Source organism: Akebia trifoliata, unplaced genomic scaffold, assembly GCF_017979445.1.
Source record: "Akebia trifoliata isolate Shusen 1 unplaced genomic scaffold, ASM1797944v1 Contig01168, whole genome shotgun sequence".
Lineage (NCBI taxonomy): Eukaryota > Viridiplantae > Streptophyta > Magnoliopsida > Ranunculales > Lardizabalaceae > Akebia > Akebia trifoliata.
In genome coordinates this window covers 1-17,583 of record NW_028237557.1, presented here as the reverse complement: position 1 = coordinate 17,583, position 17,583 = coordinate 1, and the positions used below count along the sequence as shown (strand labels likewise).

The 17,583-nt window shown below is 33.9% G+C and overlaps 2 protein-coding genes across 2 annotated transcripts; one reads left to right on the top strand and one right to left on the bottom strand.

The window, feature by feature from the left end:
* Nucleotides 1–4: 4 nt before the first annotated feature.
* On the top strand, nucleotides 5–954 carry LOC147380644 (uncharacterized; the record flags this gene model as incomplete). The annotated part of the gene is made up of 1 exon (XM_086431412.1): nucleotides 5–954. A coding segment is annotated over one exon (810 nt), but the record flags the coding sequence as incomplete, so codon positions are not given.
* A 14,796-nt stretch (nucleotides 955–15,750) lies between these two features.
* LOC147380643 (uncharacterized) lies at nucleotides 15,751–17,470 on the bottom strand. The gene is made up of 3 exons (XM_086431411.1): nucleotides 17,122–17,470; nucleotides 16,142–16,206; nucleotides 15,751–16,040 (listed from the first exon to the last, which is right to left on the bottom strand). The coding sequence occupies exons 1-3, from the start codon at nucleotides 17,388–17,390 to the stop codon at nucleotides 16,000–16,002; spliced, it is 375 nt and encodes a 124-aa protein (XP_086287537.1). The 5' UTR covers nucleotides 17,391–17,470; the 3' UTR covers nucleotides 15,751–15,999.
* Nucleotides 17,471–17,583: the final 113 nt, after the last annotated feature.

Genomic DNA, 17,583 nt, shown 5'->3' with positions numbered 1-17,583 from the left:
GCCAACGTATTTTCGAAGAATTCAAAAGTTCATTTTTATTGATAAATTGCTAGAAAAATATTACCATAAGACTTGTGAGGAAGTCTCCGACAACTTGAAAGAATCGATCTACCAACAGCTCAAGGAAAAATCTGAAAGTGCCACAGATTTCAGTGTTAACATCAAGGACTTGTGTTCTTGTAGACAAGCCAAGCAATACGAGAAATTTCATTGGACTACGCCTATAGAATTCGACCAAAGCATTCTTATCTGGCACATTGCTACAACTCTCTGCTATTATTTTGATGATGATCTCAAAAAACTTACAAACCCCGAAAGACCAAAATGCCAAAATAGCAAACTTGTTTCGGATTATATGTTGTATCTTCTAGTGATGTGCCCTTTTATGTTACCCATTGGCATTGGACAAATAAGATTTCGAGACACCTGTGCCGAAGCCATTGAATTTTTTCAAGAAAAAAAATCCATATCAAATACATTCCAAGCATGCAAGATGTTGCTTCAAGTGAACACTGAAATTCCACCGATTCAAGTGAAAGGAGATAGAAGTAAATCGGTGTTGTTCGATGCATGTACGCTTGCGAAATCTTTGCAGTCCATTAAAATTAGCAAGAAATGGAACTTTATCAGTGAGGTATGGGTAGAGATGCTATCTTATGCCGCAATTCAGTGTAGAGGTAATTATCATGCTCAACAGCTCAGGCGAGGAGGGGAGCTTCTCACTCATGTTTGGCTTTTGATGGCACATCTTGGAATCACAGAACAATTCCAAATTTCACAAGGCCACGCCAGAGCAAAGTTGAATGTAGAATAAAATTAGTAATTGTGGATGGTTCAGCTTGTCAGTACTCCATGTATGGCTTGTTTTTCATTTTACATTTTATAAAACTCAATTTGTAGTGTAAAACACGTTTGGAATCTAAGAGTGCTATATTATAGTTCAATATATAAGATTTTTATAACTTACAAACATAATAGGTAATATGGTGTTGGATGTAAAATAGATGCAACTGCTCAGATTTCAAAAAATATCCTGAATTTTTTTTTTTTCTTTACAAGAGCAATAGCAACACTGATAACTTAGTTATATGCATCATCTAAGACCTATGAATTGGACCTATTTTCATATCAACCATTTTCTCTACAAAAATTATGGCTTTTGATAGTCCTGAAATATGGATACGAAAAATTTAGCATAAGATGCAAAATAATAATAATAATAATCAAGAATGATGGGAAATTGCACACGAAAAAACATAGATCGAAAATGATGATTATTTTTTTGTTCTCTTTTTAGGGTGAAATTAATGTCAAGATTTATTCTCTAAGAGCAGTGATCTAGGCAATGGAAACTAACCATGATTTTAAAATCAAACATCTCAAAAAAAATAAAAAAGGAAGGGAAAAAAAAGAAAAAAAAGAGTATGCAGAGATCATAGCCGAATGATACACAGTAGCCGAGGAGTGAATTGATCAAAATAAGGTCAAAAGAAAGGGTAAATGTGTACCCTAACTTCCAGAGGTCGTGACTATGTGATCATAGCTAAGTAACACTATTATTATATATGCGCACGTAGGTATTAACAAGGTCTATGTGTTAGCTAATTATTTGCAGATCATTGGCTCTAAATTAAAGTCGCAAAACTGTCATTTAGGAGGGTAAAATCGACAATTTTCGTTATAAGTTTCCTTTATAGGAAATTTCAAATTTAGCGGTTTAAGCAAGTTTTTGGATTCCATTTTATAGAATATCTGTAATCATAATTTTATTATTTTTTGAAAGTTTTCTATTTCGGTTAGGTTTGGGACTTTTGAGTCTATAAAATAATGAATTTTAATAGTTTAAAACCAACTTTCGATTAATAAAATTTCATTCAAAATTGATTTTCTCTTTGAGTTTTCAATTGTTTGATATTTTGTGAATCAATAGGCTTTTGACACTCCATCGTTTGACATTATTTTAAGAATCAACAAACTAATTGGAAGATTGCTCTTCCCCATGTATTAGCAAACATAATCTACCTTAGTAAAATATTTCAATTCTTACTAAAGGTCATGGGGCTCTTGTGGACTCCCAGGTTTGCCCATTAACGCCTAAACCCTGTGGAATGATATAGATCAATATTACAAAAAAAAAACAAATTAAAAAATAGTAATGCTTTTTAGCTTTGTTCAATAGACAGCCATCGAATTCTCAAATTTAAAATTAAAATCCAATAGCAGATAATTTTTTATTAGTCTTTGAAATTTTGTGTTCTACCTCCTATGCATCCAATCATGTTTTAGGTGCCACGTGAATGGGCGGTCAAAAAACTTTCCTTGGTAACTTAGTAAGAGAAGTGTTTTTAAAAAAAACATGATGAAGGAGAAACCTACTGCCACCTTAAAAACAAATAAATCTTTTTTCGTCAGCATGTGTTTTTTTTTTTTTTTCTGTCATCCCACATAAAAAATTACAAAAAAAAAAAAGTATTAAATACTTTATCTTTGAAAAATAGTGCAATTACCAAAATTAGTGACAATCTTAAGAAAATCATATTAATTTTTTGAGTGACCTATGTCGTGAAAAACAGGGAATCAAAGAAGTTCAATAAGGTTGTTGATTTTATTTTTGCTGCTTATCGTGGGTATCCCCACTCTTCGGGTGAGATTTATCCCATGGTCACATGCACCACCCCCTCAAAAAGTTCTACATGCACTTGGTTGAGTCGAGGATTTGCCGGACCTTAAGGGTGGTCCCAAGGATTTGATCGCTTCGTGGGGTTTTGAACACTTGACCTGTACATAATTACTTGCTTTATCTCCTAAACATATAATAATTTAAGATTAAAAACTAAAGAATCCTCTGAGTGTTGAATATGATTAATCCATGAGAAGCCAAGTCAAAAATATAAATTAAGTAGATTGACTTGTGTGAGATTCATAGATTAATGTGATCAGCCCATAGATTAAGGAAAATGCTGCAATGACACAGGGCATTTACTGCAATTATCACAAGTCTGACGTGGGATGTGCACATAAACCATAATTGTTTTTCCTCATGATACGAGCAAAAACCATCTACGGTTATATATGCGTCTCCACGTCAGAATTGTGAGAATCACAGTAAATCCTGTGTCACCCTAGCACAACTCATTAAGGAAAATGTAATTAAGCATCGTGAACGAAAAATCGGGATCTTTAAAAATAAAAATCTGAAACCAATTAAAATAATTTTAAAACAAAAGTGATAAGGATCCCAACTAAGAAATTATACCTAAAATGAGACGATTACCAAGTGTTTAGTAAAGTGTCTCCTAATGGTTCTGGATTTCTTGGGTCGAAGATCAAGTGGCAAGTACTTCTTGCTGTAAACATCTCTCAAAATAGTTGGTTTTTTTTTTTTTTTTTTTTTTTTTTTTGCTTTTGCAAAATTATCGTTAAAATTTGAGCGATCACTAGTCTATGAAGAGAATCAACAACACCAATACTTATAAATCACAAATTGACTTTTTGGTCTAGATTATTTATGAGATGTGCTGAAAATTAAATGAGATGCTCCAAAGTTGTTTGAACCCAATATTAACAGAGAAATCCAAGTGCTAGAGTCCAAAATCCTTCAATTGGTTCAACAAATCACGAACCTTTATCCTAGCTGCTCAAGTTTGTAGAAAAATCAAACTCAAATCCAAGTAAAAGGATAATTAGCAGAGACATACTTCATGAACAGACTTCTAAAGAAAGGAAGAGATCAGATCGAGATCCAATTGTTCTTACCCATTGGTGCAACTTTGTAACCTTAATCCACTTGTTCAAATTCGAATCTAGTATAGACTGAAGGATTTTGAGGTGATATTATAGAGAGAGAAGGAAAATATGAGAGTGATAAAGAGAGAAATTACTAGAGAAAATGAGAGATTGGGCGAAATTGAAAGAGATGTGAGATCGAGATAGATAAATTGTAATAACCCGATTCATTTTAACAGTAGATCGTGTGTTTCATGATAAAAATAATTTGTTTCATCATAGGAATAATAATGATAATTATTGTGGTATTCATGATAAATAAAAAAAAATCAAGTTTGAACTTTTTCTTTTGAGGATTTAATCCATGGGCCTTATTAGATTGTTTGTAATGGGCTTTGATTAATAGAAACAAGAATAAAGCCCAATATATAGGAAGAGATGGAGATTGAAATAATATATATTTAATGGGTAGTTAAAGATGACAAGAAAGAGAGAGAGACTTCTTTTGTAAAGTAGTCAACCAAGGGAATGTTATTGGGGGAGATGTTTCATACTTATAAGGAAGGTATAGTTGGATGCCTTGTGTTAGATCCTCCCTCCATTCCACAAAACTTTGGAAATTCAAAAAATTTCTTTATATGTTATATTAATGTGTTGAAGGATCTAGGAGTTACCGTGTGTAAAAAACTATAAGGAATGTCATCAAAGAAATTGAATTTTAGAGAATAAAAATCTGAATTTTTTTTATTTCTCTATACTTTTATGTTAAGAAGGAGAGAAGATAGAGAGAGGTGGAAGACATTTGGAGCTTTAGAGACTCCATTAGAGCTAGGAGAGGCAAAATAAAGGTTAGATTGAAGAGGTGATTCAAGTGAAAATCTAGAATTTTTCCTTCGTAAAGTAGGTGTTTTTTAGAATTAAATTTCTTTTTAAAGAACACATGTTTGCATATGAGAAAATGTTAGTAGAATATTGGTATGATTTCTTTTCATGTGAGAATATGATCTAGAACTAAGTTATTATATGATTACTTTGAGTAGTATGAACTTGAATACATGAAACTTGAAATATTGAGAATTTATTGAATTTATTGCATAGAGTATAAAGCATAGTGTATAATACATGAGTTGTATAATGAATGGTCATGAACTTTTGGTATGATTATGTTGATGAGCAAGCTAAGACCATGGATCCTTGGATGGAAAGCCCTAAAGCCCACAAGGACGTGGTTGGTGTTGCCCGAGTTGGCATAAGACGTGGTTGGTGTTGCCCGAGTTGGAATGATATATAATTGGTGTTGCCTAAGTTGGTGTAGACATGATATTTTTGAGTCCGAAGATCTCTACTATTTGGATTTGAAGTTGCCACCATTCTTTTTTAGAAAACGGTGTGAATAGCTATCCGGAAAGTAATTTTAAAAAATCGTTTTATTTGTAATGACTTTCATACAGATAAGGTCCATTGCTCCACCTAAGATCTAGGTAAGAGGGTCTATATTAGGGAACAAGGAAGGTGTTAGCCACCCTACTCCCTTCACTATAGATGGTTACCTCAGATTCGGTCTTTTTGAAAAATAAAGATAAAAATCGATAAAATCAGTTTGTGCCCTTGAGTACGAGGGATTTTGATTTTGGTTTAAGTCAAAGTGTGTTTCCCTATTGAAAAAAGGGTCTTATCATGGTCCATACCTTTGAACATCTTTAAAAATGTAAACTTTTTTATCAAGGGCCCAAGACATTACTCTCAAAGCATTTTTGTGGTGTGTGCACATGTGTAGGGTCTTTTAAGGAATATTTTGAAAATGATTTTCAACGCCTCAAAACCCGATCTATCGAAAATAAGGGGAGGTACGCATTACATCTTAAGGATGATCTAAAATGACAATAAAAATAAAATAGGGGAGAAATAAAATAAGGAAAGTTATAGAAGGGAAAGAAAGGTGGAGGGAATTATTTCCTTCCTTTTATAGTCCTCATCCTACCTTGTTCTTGACCTAGCTTGTTTTTTTCCCTTCAAGAGATGAGTCATCTTTGACTTTGTATTTTTTAACTTTGAAAATGAAAATATGGAGGGCTTTGGTGTATGGATTGAGATTGTAAATGAGCTTGACCTTAAAAGGTTGAATAGGAATTTAGGGAAATTGATAGAGAGTTGGGAGGTAATAATTTTTTAGAGTAGAGAGAGAGTTGAGGAAGTTGAAACTTGATAGGAGAGTACAAGTCTTGGGGGTTTGTAATGAGAATGAGGATATTTTATAGGACTTTGGAGAAGACTTTTAGAAGTAAAATAGGGTGAAAGTGTGGAAGGATGTAGAATGACATAGGATTTATAAGTAAGGCCTATAAAATTTGAAGTTAATGGGAGGGTATATGTGAAAGTGGGTGTAAGTGAGTTTTTTTTTATCCAAATGGATTGGATTTTTCAACCCATTTGGGTTGAGTGTTAGGTGAGTTGAACAAAGTTGATTTTAGTTAGAAGAATGGTTGTATAAGGGGCTAGTTGTTGAATTTTTTAGGAGTATAAAAAAAATGGTGACATGTGTCAAAGGGTGTGAGAATGTGTGTTAGGTGAGTTGATTAGGAAAAAAAGGTGTGGTGGTGGCTCGTGATGAAGGATTTGAAAAGAATGATGGGGCAAATTATGACATGGGTGTGGGTTGAGATGTGCTAGGTTAACTTTTTTAGAAAAAAGTGATGGGGTTGGTATATGGATTAGGAAAGTGGATGATGGTGGTGACATGTGTCCTATTGTGATGATCTTGGATCATTGTGATGATTGATAGTGATCATTGGGCTTGGATTGAGACTCAGGCTTAGGATAGGGTAGTGATTTTGGGTTGAGTTGAAAGGTGAGGTGATTTAGATCCAATGGACTTAGGGGTTGGGTTGGATTTGATTAGGTTATAGTATATATAGGATTGGGTGGGGTTGAGAGGTGAGGTGGTGGGGGTGTAGGTTTATGGTGGGAGGTAGTCCATTCCTAGCCCATGGGCCAAGTAAAAGGACCTTAGGTCATTATTTGAAATAAAATAAGCATTTTTTTTAGATTTCAATCCTTAAGTTTGTTGATAGATTTTGATAAAAAATATGCATTTTTGAGCCATTTTCAATTAAAGCTCATTAAAATTGAGGTGTTTCCAGTTGCCTCTCTTTGCAGGAGTTACGTACAAAGAACTGCAAAAAATAAACTAAATCCCTGTTTGTATGGGCCCAAATATTTTGTTGAAAACACGATATAAAACATCAAATGCATTGATGATTTTTTGAAAAGTAGCTACCCAAGCATGGGGTTTGACAGGGTTGGCCTTGGAATTTCTCTATCTTGTGGCATGAAGCTCGTTTGAGATCTTAGATTTGATGAATTTTGAAATTCTATTGTTTTTTGTCGTGTTTCGACAAGTTGGGATTGAATGTAATTCAAAAAGGATATTTTGAAATTCTTTTTTTAAACAAGATACGTCCAAATGCACACTAGAATTATGGGATATAGGGTATCCTACACCATTGTATTTCTTGAATTCTAGACACTTAAATTTGATCGTCAGTTACATACTAGAATAGAAGTATTGATCTTTGAATCTCATTCCTCGTAGTGCGTTTATCCCCTTAATCCTTCCTATATCATTTTGTAGCGATTCGATCTGTTGAATGACATTTCCATCTATTGTACTTTTGGTTTCAACTACCCTAAAGTAGCATTCGTATTCGAGGATGGTTAGAGGAGGTTGGCGATTTTGTGGAATGTAGAGTGGAGGTCATTGGTATTCGGGCACTATAGGAAGCAGTGTAGTTTGTTGTCTCGACTGTTGCTTCTCGGGGAGTTCAGGGTTTGATTCAGACGCTTGGTGTTAAGTGGCTTGGACTTGTATAAAGTTAGTATTATCCAACAAGACAGACAATATTTTCTTTTGTCTCTCATGTCATTGTTAACAACATTGTTGTAGACACGGGATTTCGTCATTACGATGACCATATCTACAATGGTTTGGAGTCGCCACCATTCATATTATAAGTAGGTGTGAATGGTCACCCGATGTGTATTTTTGAAAAAGTAACATTTTTGACGTTTTAGCGACTCTCGATGGATAGGAACTAATCGAACATTTAGATTCGGGGTAAGCGGCTCGGTTGGAGAAAAGGGAAGGTGTTAGGCACCCTTTTCTCCCCACTAAAAAGTGGTAACCTCAACTAACTCGGTTATTTTTTATTAAAAAAAAGTGTGAAAGATAATGTGCCACGTGGGTGCATTTGTACCCTAGATAGGGGTTCATTTTCGGCTTGATCATAGGGTCATTCCATTGATGGAAATGACCCTTATAGACCTTTAGCCTTAGGGTCCATTCATCCTAAAAAATAAAATGAAGGGGAGAGGGGTGATAGAAGAGGAAGGAGGAGAGGGTGTAGAAGAGAAAGGGGGGGATTGCTTTGAACCCACCTTGTATCTTCTTTCTTCTTTCTTCTTCTTCTTTGAGTCTTCTTGAGTCCTTAGTATTTTAAGCAAATACAACTTTTGTATGGTTGAAGGAATAGAGAAGAGATGATGAGAGAGATGAGTGTAGTAGGTGGTTTTTTTTTGTGTGAGACTTGAGGATGATTAGTGAGAGAGAAGTGGTAATCTTGGTGAGAATTGGTGATGGTTGTTAGTAGAGAGAGTGTTGGGGAGAAGTTTTGTAATGAGGAGTTGGGGGCCATTTTTGGGAAGAGGAGGAGGGTATTTATAGATGTTGAGGAGTTATTTTAGGGATATAATGGGGTGAAGTGAAGAAAAATGGTAGAATGGTTATGAGTTTGAGAGAGAAGTGGGTGTAATTTAGAGGAGATTGGAGGGTATTTAGGTAAGGGGGTTAAATGGGTGAGTTTTGACCCAAATGGTTTGGATCCTACCCAACCCATTTGGGTGGAGTGTTTGGTGAGGTGAGTTTAAGATGGTGGTTGTGTTTGATTTAGAGCATGGAGGATTTTAAGAGGTGGTTGATGATATTTTGGGAGGGTGAGGGAGATGATGCCATGTGTTAAGGTGGGTGGAAATGAAGGGTTGGGATATGTTGATGGGAGAGGTTGAGTGTTTGACTTGAGAGGATGGTGTAGGTTTAGGTTGTAGATGTGGGTTTTGTAGGGATGATGAGGGTAGATTAGGGGAGGTATAGGTTAGGGGTGTGGGTATATGTGTTTGATTTGAGAGAAAAGGTGATGGGTTGATGTGTGGGTAGATGAGATTTAAAGCAAATTAATGGGGTAGGTAGTTGGGTGAGGGAGGTGAGATGGGGTGATGACATGTGTCATCTTTTGATGATAAAAGAGTGATTGGTTGATGTGGGTTGTGGTTTATGGGTTAGGGTTGTGGGTTGGATAATGAATTGGATATGGTTAATGATTTGTGGGCTTTGTAGTGTTGGGCTTGGGTTTTAGAAATGGTTTTGGGTTTTAGGGATTGGTTGAGGGTTGTTTTGAAATGGATTTTGAGGGTATAGGTTGGTTTTAGATTTTGGTGATGTGGGATTAATTTTAGGCTAGGGGTAAGATGAGAAATCGATTTAGGAAAGTGTTGAGGGCTTGGGGCCTTAGGTGGGCCTATGGTTTTTACGGATTCGGAGGCGGAGCGGTGGTAGTAGAGGAGGGGTAGGTATCCCAAGTCTCGCATTTTTAATTTTTTAATTTTTTAATTTTTTTAGATTTTTGCAATCATTAGTTTGATCAAAAATGCCACGTGTTGACGAATCGGGCTTTTTAGGCCCGTTGGTGAAATTTATCAAAAATTTGGCGTTTTTAATTTTTGGAAGCGGAGCGGTGAATAATGGGAAAGCGTAAGGTAGGCCGAGTCCTTTTGGTGGCCTCCTAAACCATTGAGAGGTTTTAGGGGCCTCGATTTGGTCAAAATGTCCCTTTTCAACGACTTGGGCCCTTAAGGCCCGTTGGCCCATTTATTTGGAAAATCGATATTTTTGGGCCCTTTCGAGAAGTGGCCCGTTCAAATTGAGGTGTCTACAATTGTTATTCTTGCATTTGCCTCTGCCAACTTTGTTGCCATGGGTTGTGGGTCTTCCGGGGATATCATAGTTGGTGAAGATCGAATGAAATAAGGAAGCTTCGAAATAAGGAAGCTTCTCAGGATTTTTGTATTTCTTTCGTTTGGCCACCTATGGGTACAAAAGTCGAGTATTGGCATATTGCATGATGTTTTATTAGGTCTGATTCAATTATTTAAGGGTAGCACACAATTTTTTTTAAATAAATAAAATTAAAGTGTGGTTCGTAAGCAAGGAGTTGGCATAAACCATGAGTCGAGTTGTATACATCAACGTAATGTTGGCATCAACATGGAACTGGATTACGTGTTCTTGAAAAAGTGAGTTATATCAGCACAGAGTTAGCATTGGCATAGAATCGGCATCAACATGAAGTTGGCATTGGCACATAACCAGTATCAACGCGGAGCTGGACTTTTCTCTAATATCTTATGAGATTTTTCATCTACATGAAGTTGGCACACTACTCTTAAAGTTTTTAAGAGGTATCATCAGTACAAAGTTGGAGGATTCATTAGCATGAAGTTGGCATCAACACGGAGCTGGAAATGTTCTTTTGTCAAGAGAATTCATCAACATAGAATTGATATCAACACGAAGTTAGAATTATTTTATAAAAGACTCGATCAGCACGGAACTGGAAAAATATTTTGTAAAAGTAGATTAATGAGAATAAAATTTTTTATTAAGGCTCATGAGCCCTTGTTCGATTTTGAAAATTATTTTACTTCAAATTTTATACAAGAAAAGGGTAATGACCCTATTTGATGAAAGTTTATTGTTTAATGAAAAAGTACAGATCCGATTAGGGTTGATCGAATGATAGTGAACCCGATTGGAGTCAATCGTGGATAGTGGACTTGATTAAAATTGATTGGATGGTTGTGGATTTGATTCGGTTGATCATGGATAGAGCCTCGATAGGGCCCATCTGATGATGGTTGACTCGATTGGCTTCAATCGTAGATGGTAAATCCGATTTGGATCGATTGTGGATCGTGGACCTGATAAAAATACATAGGGATTCAATAGTTGATATTATTTATACTGGCAATCATTGATATATTTTTATATTATGTTTATAACTTTATATTGTAAGTGTAAATACTATTATTCAATGTTGCGATAAATATTATATTATTTTTAAGTATATTTTCAAAAGTATCCAATTCTTGATCAAGAGTATTCAATTCTCCTATCAATAGATCATCAAAGCCAAAAACAAACAATAAAAATACATAGGGATTCAATAATTGATGTCATTTATACTGGTAATCATTGATATATTTTTATAATATGTTTATTACTTTGTATTATAAGTGTAAATACTATTATTCGATGTTGGGATAAAGATTATACTATTTTTAAGTATATTTTTAAGATTTCATGCTTATTTATTTATGTTTTTGTGTATAATGAATAATATTGATGTCAAACTATACGTATCCACCATTTTGTTCATGTGGTCGAGTGATGACATTAGTTATGATTAAAACAAAAGAAAATTATGGGAGGATGTTTTATAGGTGTCCATTTTAACAGGTAATGTCTCATTGATATTAATGTTGAGTGTCAACCTATATAATTAAATTAATATTAATTCATGTGTTATTTTATTTTATAGAGACATACAGGGTCTTTTGTGTGGGCAAAGGAAATTGACATTATCAATGATAATGTTACTCAAAAAAAGTAACAGAGGTAAATAAGAAGAATGAAAAATATATCTTGTATACATTTGTTGGATACATATTTTTCATGTTTTTATTTATTTTAGTTTTACTTATTATATTAGTTATGGTTATTATGTTTAAATGATGTCAGAATATAAAAAAGATGTTATATAGATGTGTTATGTATATATGATGTAATGTAGATGTTGGATTGTGTATTATACAGGTATTTTCTTTATTAGAAAAATTTTATGTCCATTTTTAAAAAGAGATACTACTGAAATTTTTATAGGATTATAAAATTTATAAATTTATTTAAATTAAAATAATTATTTTTATAATTTTTTAAAAGATTTATATATATTTAGTATAATTATATATTTATAAGAGTATTCTGATCATTTTTGGTGCATTTTGAGTACATTGTCAACATTAAGGGTATTTTGATTATTTTACCATAATAAAACAAAATCCTACAGCTGTATCAATCAATAATTACTAAATTATAGTAAATAGCACAATACTTTTACAAGACTCTATCGAATAAGTTTTTTAATGTTCCAATTTTTTACAATTTCTTCTGACTATTGCTTCTTACAACAGAATCTAACAGCAATTTTTCGGTAGTATTATCAAATGGGGTCTTAATTGGTGAAACTTAAGTTAAATGAGCTTTTTCCTTTTTTTTTTGTAAGCAAAAAGTCAAATATTCATTTGTTTTCTTAGTTGTTAGAGTTATAGAAACAATTCTTCCAAAGTTTAGTCCCATATCGAATAAATGCAAGAGTGATGTTCACCTAATAAATGATCACATTTTTTCACTTGTTTGAATGTGAATGCGAAAGAGAGTGAGTCTCGTGTACACATGGGGGGCCAAGGCACTATGGGATTGTGGCATTGTATTTGGAGTCAACCCACTAAAAAATCTTAGTGCGCATATAGGAGGTTGCAAATCTCGAATTTAAGCGTCACGTGGGTGCACATGACAAGCCCACTTTTGCTCAAATTTGTTTAGTCATTTTTAATTCCTCTCAACCGTTGATCTAATTAACCGTTAAAATTAATGTATGTCGATCGTTTGGATCCTCCAACATTAAAAAAATGGGCCAATTAAGGCCTAAACATCTCTTTAATCCATTGAGCTGTTGCTTTGTACCATTGGGTTTTCTACTATATTCGATAAATGTGCTCTAGAATTCGATCCACAAAAAGTAACTTTTTGACCTCTTTTTTCTTCTCCATTGTACGATTCATTCTAAATCTTGAGTTCATTGTAGGCTTTGCTACTTTCAAGTGCATGACTAACACGATTGTGATTGTTGAATTTTTAAAATCAATCGCCGGAACTTTTTTGCATTGTCGATATCATCCTAAAGGGACACAAATTTAATTTTAAGGACAACGGCTCTTCCATGTCTCATTCACATCAAAATCGGTAAGTTCTTTCTAATTTTCACTTTTTACAATTTAGTTTTTGGATTTAGAACTTTTGTTTCAAGAACACAGAAGCCTAATCATAATTTTAAATAGTGTTTTGTAATGTTGAGATTATAATTTGAGCCAAACCTTTATAATGTTTGAAGAGTATGTTCTAATTTGTAATTGGGGTGTGGTAAATAATTTAAGAAATAGGAGTGTAGTAAGTAAAAGTTGGGGGGGCCAATGGTAATTCTAAAAAAATAGACATAAAAACCATGAGGTATTTGGGCTTGTAAGGCGAATGGATTTGGGCTTGACGTTTTAGACTTTTGCCGATTGGCTGGGCTTAATGATATTGGTTAGCCTCATGCATTAAGTTGCTTTGAAGACCACCGTAACATATGATAGATGGAGGTGTATAAAGTAAACAAAGAGCCACTCCTTTGTTATCTATGTCTTACATCACCGAATTTAACACACTTCTTTTTAACAAGATAGCTTCGTGTATCTAAACTTTAGACATAGGGGTGACAATCTTAACATGACTCGAAAACAATACGAAATTAGTGGGTTTGGGTAATAATAGTTTCAACCCATCTACCATGATTATTAAATGGGTCGGGTTCAGGTTAGGGGCGTCAACCCACTTAACCCATTTTGACACGTTTAGTTATTTTGTGATTAACATGTAATTTTAAATATATCAACAATTATTTAAGATGTTTTTTTTATTTATAAATTACTCATTTTTTACTAGAATTTTCTAGAACTTTTTCATGATACATGTTTTTTTTTCAAATTCTCTATAATAAAGATAATCTATTTTTTCATTGAAATCTAGAGTCATGTAATGTTTGATTCCTAATATGGTGATCCATAACAGAAAAACAACCCTGAGTAAGATTTAAGATCTGACTATGTAAGGCTAGTACGGCTATGTGATAATGAAATACACTCTAGTTAGCCCATAATAATAATAATAATAATAAAGCACTTTCCTTACTAAGTTAGTAAGGAAAATTTTCAGACCACATCACCTTCTGACATCTAAAGACATGATAAGATGTCACATGATTGTAATGGATAAGATAATATGAATTTTACAAAAAAAAATTAAAAGAAAATTAGTTTTCACCGGTGAACTTAGTTTATGGTTATGTGACTTTACTTTTAGTAATGGTATTTTATTTTTTACGGTGGAAATGTAACTTAGTTTTTCCAATAAAGACTAGAATTTTATTAAAAATGTTATATATGTGTTGGGTCAACTATACCTATTTACAAATGGGTTAGGTTTGGATTTAAGTTTTTGACTTGGTTATTAAATAGGTCAGGTTTGGGTTTAAATTTGATAAATTTTCATAATACCCTTACCTCAACACGACACGACCCAACCCATTGCCACCCCTATTTAGATAGAAACATGGTTTCGGATGTGACAAGGCATCTCCCGTCTGTAGAATCTCACGAGATAAATGAGTTGACTCAAACGATATTTTAAAAATCTCGATCGACTCAATAAAATTCATCCGAGTCAATCCTGATTTTGTATATTTTAATGAAAATAATTAATTTTTTAAAATAAAACATCGTCTCATCTACCTTACTTTATAAAAAAAATATTATAATTAATTTTATATATTAATAAGTAATTATAAATCGAGTTAAATGGTTTACCTCGTCGAGCCGAGTTAACTCGTCCAAGAGTAGTTGGCTCATCCAAGACAACTAGGTCTCCTTCATGGACGAGACAAGATGCTGAACCAAGTATCGAAACGATGGATTGGAAGCAAGATTTTGACCAAACTATGACGAGCAATGTGACTGCCATAGCTCTTCGACTTCGAGAATTCTTGCCAAAACTTGCGACCCAATCTCTTAAAATAAAAACAAAACAAAACAACTTCACACCAACTAAACTCCATCGATTGTCACAAATCCAGTTAATCAGGTGGTAAGACGCCTAAGATTTTGAATTTGATTCATGTAGGGATTCATGGGGCTAGATTTGATAATCACATTTTAATTAGATTTTATCTAAATCTCTAATTAATCTAATCTTATTTAAAATTTCATCAATATGATGCAATATATCACAATACATCTTATTACACTATTTCACATCAATACTGTATCTCTAACAAATCTATCATAGTTGAGATCACCAAATTTTTAATCTTTTATTTTCATGTTACTTGCTAGATGTTACATCTTTTTTATTTCTTTTAATTGAGCAGCTAGAGCTCAAACGAGAAATCTAGGAAGATAGTCAGGGTTCTTATCTCTCCGAAAACTATCCCCTGGAGGAGGAGAAAGAAAATGGGCTAATGGTGGATTCTTTGTTAAGCGACCTGAAGAACCTCCAACAAAGAAATTGAGAAGATATTCAACGATAAAAAGTAATCCATTTCAGTAAGGGTAGTTGTCAACGTCTTTTTTTTTTTTTAAACATTAACATCAAACCTTAGAATAAACAACTTTTCGCCACTAGTGACGTGTCCTCGCCACGCTTCACATAGAATTTCTTATGCCGAGGAGCTTGCATCAAATTCAGATTTGTAGCGAGGGTTGTTAGATATCAAAATTGAAGAAAGGTCTCTACGTTCTACATCAATCATAAGAAAAGCTCTAAAAATCATAATTTGGCTTCATACATTCCAATTGGGTACAACAATAGAGAATCTGTCTTTATAGCCAGATCATGGGAGTAGCAAACTTATCAGTGTAGATTGGCCCATGATCAAATTTGCAAACTCATCAAAGGACATCCCAAAAAACCCTAAAATGAACAAAATTGACGACTAATAATCTTATTTTCAGAGAGGATTCTTTAAGAAAATAAAATACCTAAGTATTAGAGATGATCAACTAGAAGGAAACTCTACAAATAAGTTGTTGAAAGTAATATCTAGGAAAAGCATCAATGTCTAATTTGATAGGAAAACAAAATAGATCATCTCTCAGACTAATTACTACAAATAGGCTCTTACAAATATCACAAACAAACGTAGGCAAGTTTAACAAACTTCAACAAGAGTTCAATGGCTTAATTATTCTTGACTAATTAAATACTAAATAATAATTTAACACACGATCGTTCTCTCCAATCTTTTCTGCAGTTTTCCAATCTATCCAACTCTGAATCCCCTCTGGACGTCAATGCTTCAGCATGCTTGAAACCCTTTTACAGACTCTGTCTTGAACAAAAACAGAAATTTATAGAAATAATTTTCAGAGTTCATTAGAAGACATGAAACTTGGAACAAAAACACAAGAAAGATAAGCAATGCAAGCTTACAGAGATGTCTTGCAGTAAGTAGTTGGCTCCATAATGATCTTAGTTCACTGAGGACATCCCATTTTCTTTTGTGGCAAAAAAAAAAAAATCAAATTCAGGAAAAAACTCATGGAATAAATGGAAAACTACTACTCAAGAATGAGATGGTTAACATGTTGCATAAAAGTCTTGGTGATTTATCCAAAAAAATCTAAGAGATAGGTTCTTTCAAAATTTTCCTCTATCGAAAATATTTTACGAGGGTATGTTCTTGATGGGTTAATGGAACCTCAATTAGAGACTGCAATATGGCATAACTAATTTCTTCTAACTGGTAGCAAATTCTATAGAATGATTGGTTTTAAACACATCTATGTTGGATACTTAATCCAACGTTGACTTATATGTGAATAATTATGTGTTGCGGACTATTATATAAGGTTAAGCCCGTTTTAAAAGTGATCTACTAAGGTTCAAGTAATTTGGGCTTTAATATACCTGATAAGGTGTGGGCCTTTAATGTGTAGGGGCGTAAGGGTAATTTCCATTTTTATGATGGGCTAAACTAGAAATACCAAAGGATAACAGGGGTTAGTTATCTATATATAGCAGTTATGGTCCCCAAATCACATGTTCCATTCTATTCTTTCTTTTATTTCTCGTCCTTATCCTTAGAGGTTGAGGCCAGGTGAGCGCTCTCTGCCTTATCTTGCTTCAGCCTCTCCTCTTCCTGAACACAGTGTGAGATGAGCTCATTCAGAGACCAAGTCTCTTTCTGACAGTTGTAACTCACCTTAAAATGGCTAAACTGCGCCGAAAGGGATATCAAAACCAAATGCACTAGCAAGTCCTTAGAGAGTTCTAGCCTAAGTGCTTTCAGCTTGGAAGCAAGATGAGACATCTCTATGATGTACTCCCTAATATTGCCTTTACCCTTATATCTCATTGAGATTAGACTTATCAAGAGCGTACCTATTTCAACCTTTTCGTTCTTGACAAACCTCTTTTCAATATCCACAAGGAACTCCTTAGCCATAGTGATCTTGTCAGACATTGTGCCCCTGAATGCTTCTGGAATTGCCTTCTTCATGATCATCATACACATGCGATTTGATTTCTCCCACCTTTCCACATCCCTCTTTTCATCAGAGGTACTCTTATCCGTAAGAGGTGTAGGAGAACCAACCCTTAACGCAAGGTCGAGATCCATGACTCCGAGAACTATCAAGAGGTTCTCTTGCCATGACTTGAAGTTAGTGTCATTTAGCATAGGAATAGAGTTGATGTTGGCAATAATATCAACAGGATTATTCACAGCTGAAACAGAGAACAACCACCAAACAAAACAAGTTCACATAAGTCTCAAAAAAAAAAAAAATTTATAAATTCAAATATAGGTAAATCCCATCTCAAGATATCGAACACTCCATTAATTTGTTGTCTTTGGACAAAAATATTAACTT

Excerpts from the sequence above, each read along its gene's own strand:
- LOC147380643 (XM_086431411.1), bottom strand. The coding sequence starts at position 17,390 with ATGCTAAATGACACTAACTTCAAGTCATGGCAAGAGAACCTCTTGATA. Across the intron at positions 16,207-17,121 it reads CTTGTGGATATTGAAAAGAG|AAAATGGGATGTCCTCAGTG; the intron begins GTTTGTCAAGAA and ends TTGCCACAAAAG. Across the intron at positions 16,041-16,141 it reads ACTTACTGCAAGACATCTCT|ACAGAGTCTGTAAAAGGGTT; the intron begins GTAAGCTTGCAT and ends TTTTTGTTCAAG.